The 15907-nt window shown below is 40.6% G+C and overlaps 1 protein-coding gene across 1 annotated transcript; it reads right to left on the minus strand.

Moving 5' to 3' along the window:
- Positions 1–1165: 1165 nt before the first annotated feature.
- On the minus strand, positions 1166–12787 carry DLK1 (delta like non-canonical Notch ligand 1). The gene is made up of 5 exons (XM_039712661.1): positions 12518–12787; positions 11662–11725; positions 11098–11228; positions 6528–6669; positions 1166–2290 (listed from the first exon to the last, which is right to left on the minus strand). Exons 1-5 carry the CDS (start codon positions 12585–12587, stop codon positions 1549–1551), a joined length of 1149 nt encoding a protein of 382 aa, XP_039568595.1. The 5' UTR covers positions 12588–12787; the 3' UTR covers positions 1166–1548.
- Positions 12788–15907: the final 3120 nt, after the last annotated feature.

Here is a 15907-nt window from a genome sequence, read left to right on the forward strand (position 1 = left end):
GGTGGGCTTTTTCCTTTTGGTTGTTTGTCTTACAGGGTGCAGTCATTATCGTCTGGCCATTTAGGAAAAGAAGCTGGGAGGGCCAGGAGGGTCAGGCCCAGGGTGGGACAGACAGACCCATGGCCTGACCAACAGCACAGGCTCACAGGAGCTGAACAGGTGGCCAGAGCTGGTGCTGGTCACGGGGCCATTGGCAGTTCCAGACACAGCAGGTGATGAACCAGCTCCAGGGGCCACCCCTGGGCTCCTGGCAGCAGCAAAAGCAGGCAGGGCCAGAGACAGGGCTGGAGCTCAGGTCCAAAGGGTCCTTTCAGCAGATGGGCTACCTACAGTGGGTAGTCCAAGGACCAAGTGCAGGCAGAGGTGGAGCCCAGCATGGCCACAGCACAGCTCAGACCAGAACCAGCAGCACTGGGCTGACCCAGAAGGGTCCTGTGGGCAGGAGGTGGGTGAGAGCCCCAGGCGAGGCTCCCCAGGGAGGTTAAGAGTTCTCATTGCCCTCAGGCCCCTGACAATTTTATGGCTTTCATGACCCTTTTCCTCTTTGCCACTGCTGCTTTTGATTCTTGAAAACCTCGTTCTCTCCTTGAAATGTGACAGAAAAAGCAGAAGTGAAGAATTAAAAGCAGCTGTCCTATTTCAGGTGACACGTGACATCTTTTCCTTTCTCCCTACGACAGTCATGAAGGATACTTCACTCAGCAGAGGTCTTTAAGGAGTATTTATAGAAAAGTCAGAATCTGATCCTTTAATCTCTACTAGGTCTCTAAAAAGAAAGACATTGAACACCTTTTTAACATTTTAAAATAGATAAATAGAACGATTTATAGATGCAGGTTTTCAAGCAAGAGACCTTTAACCTGAAATTAATATCCCAAAGACCTCTAAGATTCTATAGAATCTCTTTTATAAGCATGTAAAAATAGCAACACTGACTGAATAGATGAGATATCAGTGTGAATTTTCTCCTGCTGGTTGCAATTTTAAAACCTTTATCAGATGGCAAACGACTTCAGCATGGACACTTGTTGCAGATTTTGCTGTAGAGTAAGGTTTAGAAATGAATAAATAAACCAGCCTTTATCAGATGGCAAAGGAGTTCAGCATGGACACGTTGCAGATTTTGCTGTAGAGTAAGGTTTAGAAATGAATAAATAAACCAGTATAGCCCTTAACTGCTGTTTATTAAAAAAAAAGAAAAGCATTACTGAGTAATTTGCAAGTACTTGCCAAATAAACTGTGCACAAGATAAGAAAGCTGCAATACAGTTGCAGTGATAAGTTATTTTTTATTTTACAAAAAGTAGCTGCCTTGAAGAGAAATTAAAATATCATTCCTTGCTTTTTAATCCTGTTTTTTTTTTTCTTTTTTCATCTTTTATTTTGAGGAATGAAAAAATCCTTAGCAAGACAGATACATTACATTTCTTCATTGTCACTCAGAACAATTTACAGCAAATATACACACAAATACTGAGGCCAAACACAGGCAATAAATTTTACATATTGCTATGAAAAGTTGCAAGATGCTGCTTGGCTTTCAAGGGCCTAGATGGCAGTGTAGTTCTTAGTGTAATTAGTCAATTTGATCTTCTCTGGGAAGATAATATTAACTGAGAGGTTTTCCCCATTGTTAGACTTCAGAAAAAAGTTCTTTTTCTTTCGCAGGAGATGACTGTATTTGGCATTAGCAAGCCACATTTCACATTTTGAAAAAAAAACAATCCCAGTTGTACCCAAGACAACAAGACACGTAAGCAAGCCCAGCACAACAAAACATATCACCTGGCTTCTACTCAGTAAGGGATCTGCATTTTGAATGGTTTCTTTCACTGTTATTTTCAGGATTTCTTGTTGTTGATGCACTGATCTATGGTGAGCTTTTGAGGGTGGCTTGTAATTCTGCATATGCTTTGTCTCCATATTCATTCCAGAGAGGCTGGTGTTTTTGCTGGGATGTTTGCAGGTCACGCCAACAAATTCTGGTTTACAGATGCACTCGAACCCTCCCTGGGGATGCTCACTGCAAGTCCCTCCATTCTCACATGGGCCACTTGCACAGAAAGTGACACGGCTGCTGCAGAGCTTTCCTGTATAGCCATGGGGACAAGAACAGCTGAAACCCACACCAACATCTGTACACGTCCCTCCATTCTCACATGGGCTGGATTCGCAGTCGTCTCTATCTATTTCACAGAAGTTGCCAGCAAAACCAGAAGGGCACAGACAGGAAGCATGGGGTGCAAAACCATTGTCATCAATGCATGTTCCTCCATTCTGGCAGGGAGAACTAGGACCATAACAAACACAGAGACAAAATTGAAGTTTAAAGGAAGAAACTGTTAGGAAACACTATATATAATAAAAAGAGCTGGTTTTCTTTAGAAGACCCAATTCCAAATGTAAATGCACTGAAGTCAGTGAAGCTGAATAAAGAATGAGTTTGTTGAACAGCTTTGTCAATACAGATTATAATATCTGCTGCTGACCCTTTGGGCAGGATTTGTACACCAGTATATAAATTCAACCCAATGAGCTGTGAAGGGATTTTAAATTATTTCAAACATTTATTCAAATGAAGATTCTCACTATTTTTATATGCTTGGAGCTATTTAGCTGAGCAACTATTTAGACAAGATATGAGCAGCCATGGCTGCTTCCTTTCTACTTGATTACTCCTAAAATCATCTATATATTGTATTGGCAGAGCAAAACAGTGCCATAGCAGCTAGGTGTAAAGCTGATTGTTTTTTTTCTGCCCATCTGTGTTCCATTACACAAAAAATTTAGAAGCAAACAGATGCTTTCCTATAAACTCCTATTCAGCCAAAATTTTTGATAGATACAATTATAATAACAAATATCAATGAGTGAATTTCAGCCTGGGCAAAGACAGCTGTAATGTACAAGCAGGACCCTAGGAAACCGAGTATTTCTACAAACTCTTTTAGCACTTCCCAAAGAGTAGCCTGATAATACGTTTTAGGTGACATGAATTAAGTGAGAGATCTTTTCTATCTTTACGATGCAACTGTGCCTTACTGAGAGTGATGCCAAAAGATGAGGCCACCCACTGACTGGCACAAATGTATCAATTCAGGGGATCTATGCAAAGTGCACTTAGTCCTTTAGCTGTCCCTGCTGAATGACAAGGGTCCCTGAGTCCCAGGTTTGCAAATAAACCTCAAACCCTGAAACTTTCATGGCAGTTCATCACACATCAGCAAAGCTTTTAAAACTCACTTTGTAAAATATGAAAAATACTTGGCAAAGTTTATGACAAGCCTCTTTGACGGCAAAACTTTTCTGAATACTTATGTATCCCTGAAGACATATAGCACAGTACTGTCTGATAGTTGAAAAGTCCAAGCTGTTATTTAAGGTCCCCCACTTCCAGGGCAAAGTCCCAGGGGTAATGAAGATCACAGCTTCAGATGGAGACATTTCACATATGCAGCAGTCAGTGGGAACAGGCTGTTGTGGAATTCCATGATGGGACACAGAGATTTACAAGATCTGTTGATGTCTGGATGAGGTGACTGTGAAAGAAGTATAAGCTCCAGACTACCAATGGTCCCTGATCACTGGTCAGAACAAGGCTGGGCTAGTCACCACTGCTCTGGGACTACCTTTGGTAGAGAATGCTCCAAGCAGCTCTGGCTTCACTGGGGACTGAAACACCCGGCAGCCACCCATCAGGAGAGGCTGAACATCCTGGCACAGGAATCATCTGTCTGTTTTCTGCAGCTTCCACATTAACTGCTCTGTCCTCTAGTACTGCTCTTTAGATGTTGGCTGGGTAAAAAAGCACTAAAAGAACATATTGGAAATCTGGGAGCAGTATTTGACATAGACATTGATAACTTAGTGATAACTTGAGATAAGGAATTTCAACATATTTAACCAGCCACTGTGTCTTTTTAAGCAAAATATGGAAATTGGAGTTATATAGTCCTTCAGTGGTTACAGCTGTTTTGGAGAACATAGCACCCTCCCTTACCTTTACAAGTCCCATGGAAAATTGGACAAGCTGATTTGGATATGAAAATTTGTAGAAGTTTGAACCTTCATGGCTGGGTTGAATCTCAGTACTTTTTAGGGAAATGGGAAGAAATTGTTGGAGAACATAAGTGTAAACCTTTTTCTGAATTTTTCAGAAATGTAAAATATTGAAATAAAAAACAGTTAAGGGGAAAAATGCAGAATTTTGAAATTTTTTCTTTATTTATTACTAACAGAGTTGTATTTGTCTAATTTAAATATGTTTAAATAAATAAAGCCTTAATATTAATTTCCTTGAATAAATTCTTCTACTTTGCATTTTTTACATTTAACACAGCAAGGTGTAGTAGACATGAAGGGTTAGTTGTAGGAAGCATTTCATACCATTCTTCTTTGCTTCCCAGATAGTCTGGTTTCTTTTAGAAAGCACTGCTCTGCTTCAAAGCAGAAACCTCAAAACATCACACAGAGGTCACTAATGCAGATACATGTAAACAGACTAGAATAAACACTTTGATTTGTGAATTGTCCTGGTTCCATCTGTGAATATTAACTAAGAAGCCAGCAGTAATGCTCAGTTATATCAACATTTTTAACATCACCACTGAGGTAGAGAGGAATTGAGATGTGAATGAAATGGCACCATCTGATGGGGTCTCTTTCTACGATGTGGGATGCACTCTCTGGTGGACTGTGAATTATTATTAGCAGACATGGAGTGCTTATGACGACAACAGTTGTCTTTTTGAACTAAATGCAGATTTGCAGAGCCTGCTGCTAATTTTCCTGAATAAGACAGCTTCCTAGAGAAAAAGCCATTGTTTCAAGTATGTTGCTTTCTTAAGAAAAAATGTTCATGATTTCCAGGCTAGTTCATCAGCATTCAGTCCAAAAACAGAGTGCCAACACAAAAAAAAAGGAGTTTCAGCAACTTAAAACCATAAGGTGTTTCAGGAAGTACATGGAACTAATCTGTGTTATTTTGTTGATGCCGTATTTTTGGAACTCACCTGTTTTTTGGGATAACTAGTATATATGTCCACAAGGAAATATTTGATCTACAGGTGAAAATAAAAAAAAAAAAACCTAATCACATCCCCCATACTAGGCAATTAGCTTGGATGTGAGTCATGGCTCTTTCAAGGAACTTTAATTTCCTCATTGTTAATGAAGAAAAATAGGCAAATCGGAGTAGCTATCTTAGAGGCTGGAAGAAAACCCATAAAAAACTATGAGAGTATTCCCCAAATAAAGATGATGACAAAAAAATTCTACTGACATGATGTTGTGAAAGAATGGCAATTCTTGCCAAAGAGAGTGAGAGGTGTTAATATTCCTTAAACAAGAGTCTATAAGTCTTCAGGAAGATTCAATCATAAGCTAGATTTGAATACTCATAATTATCTATCACTGAGCAAAAAGAGAACCAGAGAGTATCCATACAGAGCTAGAGATCAGGAAGGCAATCTCCTAAAAGAAAACTGTGATTTTAGGGTGATAGGTTTACCAAGTTTGTATCCACCATAACGACAGTCTGTATGTTTATGGGATCAGAACTTTGATGAGAAGTCTAAAAGACAGCAGATGCTTCTAGATTTGAACAGAAACCCAAATTCACATTTTCTGTAGCACTGAAAGGTCTTCCTTTTTTTCAAGCAGTCCTACTAGAGACTTTCCTGGAAGTTCTTTAGCCTGTGCCCATTGCCTCTTGGCCTTTCATTGAGCACCTTGTGAGAAGTCTGGCTCTGTCATCTTTGCTTCCCCCATTCAGGTGCTCATACACAATGGACAGGTTCCTCAGAGCCTGCTCTTCTCCAGGCTAAACAACCCAGCTCTCAGTATCTCTTTATGGGAAAATGCTCCTATTTATTCTTTAATCAAATCCATGGCACTTCACTGGACTCACTCCAGTATGGCTGTGTCCTTTTTATATTGGGTAGCCCAGAACTGGACCCAGCACTCCAGATGTGCCTCAGCAAGACTGAGCAGAGGGAAGGGATCACCTCTCAACCTACTGCTGTTCCTAATGTCCCATTTCTTTTAAAGAATAGAGAGCAATGGTCTCCCTGTTCTGGTGGAAATGAGACTGTCTACTTCAGTTAACTATTATAATAATCATATTGTTTTATGTTGTTTAAGAAAAAAAGACAGAATGGTAGGCTGGGTGTTTTCATGCAGACAGCTTCTGTGCTAACTACTGTTCTTATTGTGCTGTGTATAAATTATCCCTCACTAGAGGTGAGAACACAGGAAGTGACTCCCATCAAGTTTGTTTGTGAAAATCATGAGAAGGCATAAATTCACCACAATAAAATATGCAAATTAGCATTTTTAGTACTCAGATTGTGCACAGAAAGCTACACTGATAATCTGTTAAGTCTTTAAAATATAATAGATTAGATTTGTAAAGTTTGATAATATCAGCAACTATCAGAAGCATTGTGTATTTTAACACTCCCACTTATCAAAGAAGTCTGAATAATAGAAGTTTAGATTTTAAATGCATGTTAGAAATCAGTATTTACCCATTAATAATGCAGGGTCCTTTCTTGAGATGGCAGTTTTTTCCTGTGAATCCCTGGGCGCACAGACAAATATATCCTCCATCACCAGTCTCTATACACGTTGAATTATTGGTGCAGGGCTTTGCTGAACATGGGTGAATATCTGTTTAAAAATACCCAACAGGGCTTGATTAATCTAATGAGAAAGAGGTAGCAAATGGTATACAATACTTCAAATAAAATACGGCTTTGACAATACTTCATCCTGCATTTTATAAATTCTGATCTATCCCCCCTTTGTTAAAATGGAGTTCAGATTGTTCAAGTGTTGCAGCAATTTCAGCTCTTTCTAGCTCCTGCTTGCAAAATGTGTTTCAATTTCTCCATTCTATAAATAAGTAGTATTAGAAATAAAATATTAGTACGGGACAAAGAACTTCTACACAGATAGTCTAGCCATACTTTCCAATCTTGGCTTCTCCATGAGCAGAATTCTGATAAAGCAATCAGGAATGGGGAATTCTCCCTGCTCCCTGCCCATATCATCATGTGCTTATGAACAAATGTTTCATAAAAACAGAGATCAGCAATTTACAAAAAAAAATCTGTTAAAATTTCATCTTCTGGCTGGGCTACATTCAACCCTTATATAACTGTACCAGAACACAGAGCTGTATGACGTCTGGACTCAAAGTCACACATCTCATTTTCTTTGCAATTGCCCTGCTGAGCCACTTCCCACTCAAATGATTACTGAAATTTTAAAATAATTAAAACTAAATAAACAAACAAGTGCATATTTTAGCAAGCTACTGCAGCAGCTGCAGAGAAGTGCTGACTGGAAGGTATCTGATCCCTCACATATACATATACACACTTTCTAAGAAGATGAAAAGGGATTTAAGGGCATTTATATTTTACTTCCCACAGCACAACATGAAATTTAGATGATATCATGAGGTACTGCTAAATTTTAGCCACAGAAAACAACAGCCTTAGCTTTCAAATACAATCTTCCCTGGACAAAAATTCTATTTCCTAATGCATTAGTCTGTTCTCATTGCAAGACAACTTAGCATGCACTTTGAGTGAAAACTCCAATTTTCACAAGGACCAAAATAATCTTGAATGCTTTTGGAAGCAGTGTTGTTTGCCAGCTATTTTCACAGACTCTAAAGGCAGCTAATAAAGAGTGTACTTTGATGGAGGAAAAGACATGAACTTTGATGCAGGCGCATGGAAACTCTCTGAAATATATATATATATATATATATAGATGAATAGGTATGTATATATATGCATTACTGTCCCTAATTATATCAGGCATTTAATTTTACAACACATCTTAAAAGGGTGTTGTATCAGGTTCTTTTAAAACATAATACATAAATAGTCTCAATTATCCCCTTTTCTCTATTTTATTTTACCTCTCAAAAAGACAACCACCAAGTGGTAACAGATGAAAATGCAAAACCAGGATGTTATATTTATGCATATGAGTGGCCTCAATCATATTACCCATAATTAATAGTTCCACCAAACTAAGCTCTCATGCTGCAGTGCATGAAGCAATCACTGAGTGTTTTCAGGAGGAAGATATGCTCAGTAATAGTTTGTCACAGGACAAGTTTAGCCCCTGCCTCATGCATTCATAGCACAGGCATTAGAGACTCCACCTGTACTCTCTGATGAGTTTGCCAACATGTGGCCTTGGCAAAGCACTCTGGTGACAAGTAGGACAATTTACTCCCAGCTCACACTGCATGTTATGTCTTTAGCCCAATTGAGGCCAGGATTCCAGCAGGAGGTCATGGACCTGCTGACAGGACTGTGTAGGCACAGCCGGGGGTGACGGGCTGACAGATCTGATTTAGCAAGCTGGATCAAACACTCTGACTGGGCTCTCACTTTTCGCCTGGAAACAAATTGACTCAATTGATTTTCCCTTTGTTATGGTCAGTGTTTGATGTGGTTCCTGTACTGTGCAGTGTATATCAGCTGCAGAGGGAAACTCTGTGCTGTGCAGCCTGGTTCACACACTGGGTTTCAAGGCTGTGTTTCCACAAGATGAGAAGATGCCATGGCATCATGGAGCCAGTTGGACAGGCTCCAATTGGTTAACCAGCAGTGTTAACACCAAGACCAAGTCACAGATATTTTCCTTCAAGTGCCTTGTCTGTCCATGTGACTGCAATAATATTCATAAATGCTACCACTGATTCTGCCCTATGTGTTCACAGTGGATCACGCCCAACCCATAACACGCATGTCTCTAAATTACTAGGAAGGTCATTCTTGTCCTGAACTGAGAACCAGGCTGCCTGTATTAAAAACAGCTACACAATCAGAGGCATTAGCAAACCACTTGGTGATCTACAATTACACCAGAAAGGAAGTTCCATGATTAAAGCCAAGGAGATCATACCCATGTTAGTACTTTTCCACAGAACAGAAGAGGTACCATCACCAGTCCAAATAATTTTTTTTCCTCCCATGCTTAGCAAGCAAATAAACTGCTAAGACTATATCTCCGTTTTAGAAATATTTTTGTTTTTTATAGTGGCCAATGCACTTCAGATCCTTCCACAGTTTTCCATTCTAGGTTTTTCCTTACTGTTTCCTAACCGGATCAAGATTCATTTAATGATACCTGTAAATTAACTGCAGCTACCTGTAATGACTTTATACAGGCAGGAAACTGACACCAACTTTTGACAGATGATGATGGGATCAGGGGCTGAGCAATAATCCATTTGAGGTTTCAGTGGTTTATTGGGTCAGGATAACAATTTCTATCAACTTTCCAATAGCATGAAGATGAGGAGAAGCACCCTTCTCCTGATCCCTTATGGCAAACAATGCATTTAGAGTAGATAAACCCACTAGGAGAAAAGATTATCAACATAACATTGCTGCAGATGAAAAAATAGTTATCCCTTTGGCTGAAAATTCTTGGCAGCTTTTCATGGGAGTTTAATTCAAATCAGCAAAGAAGACTCTGAGATGACTCTGAGTGTTGAGAGAAAGAGTAGCTCCTGCACTTAAGCAAGGGATACCCTTTTTGGTATTACAGGACTGCTTTAATGAGTATGTGTTAAATTAATGTTTTTTTATAAAGATGTGGATTCAATTTTCAATGCATTCTTTTGCATTCTAAGTAGAAATTGCAAGAGGGAAACATTGCAAGGCTCAGAATTGCAAAGATATATCAATACTAAAGAATTCAGCTATACAATTAAAGCTTTTAGAAATAGCTGTGAAGACGCTACCTTTAAAAATGTGGAATTTTGCATTCACTGATAAGCAACAGAACTGAGCCTCCTAAGGTGGCAGAGGGGAGATTGTTTTGTGTAGCTTTAGAAATCTCTGACTATAGATCAGAGAAGGACTCATTCCTCCTCATTAACTATAATGAGAATCTAGTTGTCTGTCTCAGGTACAAACACATTTGTGAGATGTGCCCAGAACAACATCTTAGAGTTTAGAGTCATGTCTGCACCACAACTACCACAGCTCCTGCAAACACACCAGGAGTGACTTTAGGAAGCCTCTCTCTGCTCATGTGTGCAGTCAGTGAGCACAGGCTGCAAAACCTGATGAGTAAATGAATACCTGAGAACCTTGGACTAAATTCCACGTCACTGCAAAGATGTGACCTACCTAAAACCTTCTGATTCTTTTAGTCATCTTGAAAATCTTGTGCAGTTTAATCTGTCATCTATCTCCACTTTGGCTATGTATTGGAGATCTCATGTATACTCTATAAATCATAAGCCATATAGCAACAAAAGCCTGAAAGGCATGAAGAGAAAACAAGGCCCTGGACACTTGTTCTCTCGCAGCTGCAGCTGTGTGGGCTGAGCAGTGCATGCTCCTGGATGCTCATCTGGTTTCCATCCCATAAGATCTCTCCGACTGAACTTTTGCCTGTGTCAGCCAAAATAAACCATCTCAACAAAGGCCAATTCTTCAGCTTGCTCATGCTAAGCCGGCTGATTCTGACTGGCAAAGGGTGAGAGAGTGCACACAGAGCTGTGCTTTTCCCTCAGACCTGAGGGGGAAATGGCAGTTTGTTCAGGAAGAGCTTTTTCTCAGTTATAGTAATGTTACTTCACTGAATCATCACTGGGTTAAGTAAAGGAAAAAATAAGCACAATGTTTTCCTTTCAAGAAGTACTAAGAAAATAGCATATACATATATATATATATATATATATATATATATAATGTGCTATATAAATATTTAAAACTATTTAATATATACAAAATAACTTGTATTTTGATTAGATGGGCTTACATGACAAGAAGGGAGCAGTTGTTTGTTGGCCTTGTCCCTGATAATTACTGTTTAAAATATAATGAATTTACACTTGGCTCACATATATGCCCAATTACAAAAGAGACTGCATTGCTTCTGCCTAAATTATTACGGAAGTTCGAGGTTTATGTGCTGCTGCCCAGAACCTCCTCATTATCTGGAGCTAACATTCAACATTTTAAAATTAGTTCTCCAGAAGGATTTTGCGTGCCTCCAACACCAGATGGGGCTGCTTCCCCTCACTCAATCAAGGAGAGAAAAGGATGTGCAAACCTATGTCACAGAGGCTGCCAACCCAGCCCTCCTCGCAGATGCACTGCCAGGGCTTGGCACAGCTGCCGTGCAGGCACCCAGGGAAAGGAACACACTCGTTACACAGTGCACCCTGCCAGCCAGGCTGACACCTGAAAGAGATGAAAGACAAGACAGAAACAGAGTTTATTTTTAATAAACATAATTGCCAGGATGCCCCCCTTTTTGGTTCACAAATGCACAATAAATAAACTTTTGCATACCAAATTGTACTATTTGAACAAAAGCATACCATCAGTGCTTCTGAGATACCAGAAGCCGTTTATGTGAAGAAAACAATTTCATTCAGCAAGAAAAAACCCCCAACTAATCAATGTAAATACTTCACACTGGAAAAAGTAAACTAAAGAGGTATCTAAATATCCATGCTTTCCAGTTACTGTATCCTAATAGAGTGCTGTTTCATTACACTTCCATATTTTCAGGGACCAAACCATTTCAGTTTCTATCTCTCTTACCGGGACAACAAATTATTGAAGCTGACCACTCCTGTGCCTAATACCCCTGCCTGACAGGTCTTTTTACCTGCATTCACTGGGAAATTCACAGAATCCATTCTCTGGATGGCAGCCAGCTTTACAGTTCACGCCTGGAAGAAGAGATTTATAACATCAAACCAGAAAAATCAGCACAAAACCCCCCACATCATAATCTATACACTTTATGGATGTTCTGAAAGAACCCAGACTGCAAAACGTTCCTTTTCTTTTTTTCTTCAGAGACATTTTTGCATCGTAAAATTTTAAATTAACCTAATCTGGAACGTGTTACAGAATGCACCTATAGGGCAAGTGAAATGACATACAGACCACAAAAAATCACAAAAGAATACAAAGTTACTTTAGCGCATGAAAAGTGCATGTAATATCCCTACACACCATTTTAAAGGGATAATGTCAGAGCAGATTCACGGATGTTGTTTCATGACACGCCACTCCAAACGCATTGTTTCAGAACTACTTGAAACACAGAAGTACTTTCAGTCAGAAAAAAAAAAAATCCATTTCAAACTACTTACAATAAAAGTGCTGAATTAATTTCAACCCTACATCGGATGAAAATAACCATTTTCATTAAAACACGCATAAATAACGCAAGTTACGGCGAAGAGATCTCAGTCGCAGGTTTTGTTTGCTTGCTTCATCATTTGCACCAAGCATCCTCTGAAAGATCCCCGCGAGCCCCTGACACCCTGCGCCAGCGCCAGGAGAAACGCGCTCCGTCCGCTGCCGAGGAAAAGCTTCCCGAGGACACCGGCATCTCCGGCTGGAGCGAGGGCTGGGGATGCCTTTGCCGCCGAGGGACTCCGGGAGGGCTCCCCAAACTTTCCCAAGTCGCCTCCCGTTCCCGCGGGCCGAGGGAGCCGCTGTCCCGGCCTTACCTGGCGCTGCGGGGAGCACGAGGGGCAGCAGGCAGCAGCAGCCGAGGATGCCGGCGGCGCGCAGCGCCATGGCCGGGCCGGGGCCGCTCCGCTCCCCGCGGGGCTCGGCGGACGCGGGGCCGGCAAGGCGGCGGAGCAGGGAGGGACGGAGGGCGGGGAGGGCTGCCCGCCTCCTCCCGCGGGCAGGGAGCTGCGCACCGGGCCGGGCAGCCGCCGGCCGGCGCCGCCGGAGGGGAACCGCGCACCTCCAGCAGCTCCAGCACCTCCAGCTGCTCCAGCACCTCCAGCACCTCCTACTCCTCCAGCTGCCCCAGCTGCTCCAGCAGCTCCAGCAGCTCAGCTCCTGCCGCAGGCGGAGGGAGGAATCCTGTAGGGGCGCGGGAGAAGGGAGGTCTGGGGCGAGGCGCGGGGGGGGGAGTGTGAAGCACGCCTCTGGTCTCCTTGGAACTTAGTGTGGCTGTCCGCAAAGACCTCATTTGGGGCTTGTCTTCAGAAGTCTAAAGAATTCTCAGTCATTCCCATCAGAGCTCCAACACTTTCAGGAAAGACTCAGGGAAGGCAGGGAAAGTATAACGCTGTTCTGTTTCTGAGGCTTGAGAATTCAAAAAAGACCCCACCAAAACGCCCCTAAGTGTACCTTTAGCAGTCACGGAAAAAATCAAGGAAAAAGCATTACTTTTACACATTACTTTTACCACAACGCACTTTAAATTCAGCATTTTATTCTGTGACTGTACATTTCTTTTTTGTGTCTCTTTATTCTTCCTTTGTGCTGTCCCTTAAGGAAATAGACTGGTTATTTCTTATTCTCTGTGCTCCTTCTAGTTCATTGTTTTCTTTTAAAGAAGTTCTGCCTGGTTTTTAGGATTCCTGAGGGACCTGTTTTTTGCCTGCTGATGCAGTGCTTTCTTCCCTGAGACCTCATTTACTAATTTGCCTGCCTTTATGTGAAGCAACTAGAGATCTTTATACCATGGTGAGAAAACTACAATGGGCTAATTCAAGATTACCTGCTTGAAAATGTACCCTGGAAAACGCTCATTACCTTCAGATTGTCCATGTAGTGGTATTTCAAGACAGCGATGTCACGTAGGTTGAAAAAGTTTGCTGCCTTTTAGTTTTAACCGAGAATGGAGGAAGTGAATGAGAGAAAAAGGAAGAGTAGAAAATGAGGGTTGGGTTAAAAGAGAGTACTCAGGGAGTGAGAGGCAGACACTGCTTCTTCGAGATCCTCCAGAAGCTTTGGTATCTGACATAAGCTATGCCCATCTGACTCCCTAGGCACAGATTGCATCCCTGCCTTTTCTACTTGTTTTGCTTTCCTTTCACTGAAACATTTACTGTTTTGAAAAGATTACCTCACAGCTTTTGCTGTAGCTCAGCAGACCAAGCCTTGCTGGGGTATTGTCAGTGGCACCCTAGAGAATGTGGAGTGCTAATGATGACCGCTTAATCCTTTACTCTGCCCTTCTGTGAGCCTGTGCTTCTGTAGGGTAAATATTAGCAGCTCTTTGTTCGCTTTGCTTTTATTCTTAGTTATTTGTTCACTCCCAGGTTGTGATAGGTCCAAGCTTGCTTATTCTTCTCCTGCTTACTGATGTAGAAGCCCCACTATTTTACACCCTTTTTTTTGCATTTTTGGACCAAGAGATAACCTGGGTAGTTAAAAGGGTTCCAAGCATTCTGTGATTTCTGTGATATTCCAGTATTACCGCGATCAACTAGTAAAGGAAGGCTTTCATCTTTCTGCCTTCTATCCTAGAAATTTCTCCTTGTATTCTTTCTTCAGCCCTTAAGAGTAAAGAATCTGTAGAGTAGGTTTTATTCGTACACTCATCAATGTCAAATTATCTTCTCTAATTTGCATTGTAAATAGAGGCTCTGACATCTGATGACACATTTCTTCTATTTTCTGAGATAACTACTGAATACCTGCTGTATTGTTCAAAACTGACATCTTGCAAAAAATCATCAGGAAAATCTGTTTCTCACAATGCTATGTACAATGTTATAATGGCCATTGCAAACTTCAATTTTTGTACTCTTCTTGCTTTTCCGGCTTTTTTAAATAGATACACTGTTAAGCAAAAACTACCTAATTTTTAGAACAACTCTACTTCTTACTCTCCTGTGTCTCAGGGATGCCTCAGATTGCTGAAAATAGGAAAAAAATTTAATTTTCCTGTATCTTCTACTTTCTTCAACTGTTATCTAAACAAAACTTGCTAATTTTATTTCAAATAGGTCATAATAATTTTGTTTTAGAGTCTATCTGTTGGAACAGAATCTGCCCAGATACTAATCCAAAAATAATTTCTAAACAGAAACCCAGCATTCCATAAATCCAGGCTAATTCTCTTCTCTCCCCTCCTTCCATCTGAGTAAACCAAGCTGAAAATCATTTTTACTTGGCTTGTTTACTGTCAAAAGCACTCTGATCCAAATCTCCATCATCTCCACAATACTTCTTGAAAATTGTAGTAACTGTGTTCTAGGTTTCAAATCTTAGTGATTTCTACTCAGGAAACCTTTTTTTTTTTAACCTTTTTTGGTCTTTCTATTAGAAATTGGAAAGGAAAGAATCTCATGTAATAGATGTCTGGGTATGGAGATCATTCAAGGTATAAAGACTGCACTTATTTCTTCACCTAAAGATACTTGAGTGGTGAGTACAGATTGAGAAGCACTGGTCTAGTGAGCTCCTTACTGTGATTATTGGCAAAGAGACAGTTTCATGGAAATCTTGGGAGATTTCCTTTGGAACTGATTATAGGAATCAGCGGCATCAATCATCCAAGAAATTGACAGCAACAACTGAATCCAGAAAGAAGTCTTCAAAGATCCTTGTCCAGAAACTAATAAAATACTGCATTTGTTCCAAGAAAGTGGCACATAGCTATCCTTCATTCTTAGACATGTTCAAGGACTGAAATATTGGAAAAGGCAGATTGAGACTGAGAATTAAACTTGGCAAGAACTTTCTTTTTGTACATTCAACATAGAAACAGAGTTCTTCATGCTTCTGGTCAGCAATGGGCAAGGAACTTTGCAAAGTCTGAAAATGCAGAAGCAACAGGAAATCCTTGAAGTTATGTCCTGGCTAGGAGTTCTTGTACTGTACTTGTACCCCAAGATCCTGTACCTGTATCCTGTATCTTTGTCTACTACTCTAACATGTTTTGACTGGAGAGAAGTACAATCACATTTTTATTTCATTGTTGCAAGAATCTGAGGATGGAGAATCTGCATCAGCAAAGCAATTAATTGATATTACAGCTCCTGAGCATCCCTGAATACTCTGGTATCTGGAATCTGAGGCTATCAGCAGTGTCACAAAGAAACCATCAAGCAAATGAGACCTTACATGATGGAATTAAATAACTTTGATTA

Source organism: Passer montanus, unplaced genomic scaffold, assembly GCF_014805655.1.
Source record: "Passer montanus isolate IOZ18808 unplaced genomic scaffold, ASM1480565v1 scaffold27, whole genome shotgun sequence".
In the NCBI taxonomy this organism is placed as follows: Eukaryota; Metazoa; Chordata; class Aves; order Passeriformes; family Passeridae; genus Passer; species Passer montanus.

Coding starts and splice junctions, on each gene's coding strand:
- DLK1 (XM_039712661.1), bottom strand. CDS start 12,587: ATGGCGCTGCGCGCCGCCGGCATCCTCGGCTGCTGCTGCCTGCTGCCC. Junction 11,229..11,661: donor GAATTTCCCAGTGAATGCAG/GTAAAAAGACCT, acceptor CATCTCTTTCAG/GTGTCAGCCTGGCTGGCAGG. Junction 6,670..11,097: donor TGGCAGCCTCTGTGACATAG/GTTTGCACATCC, acceptor ATTTTTAAACAG/ATATTCACCCATGTTCAGCA.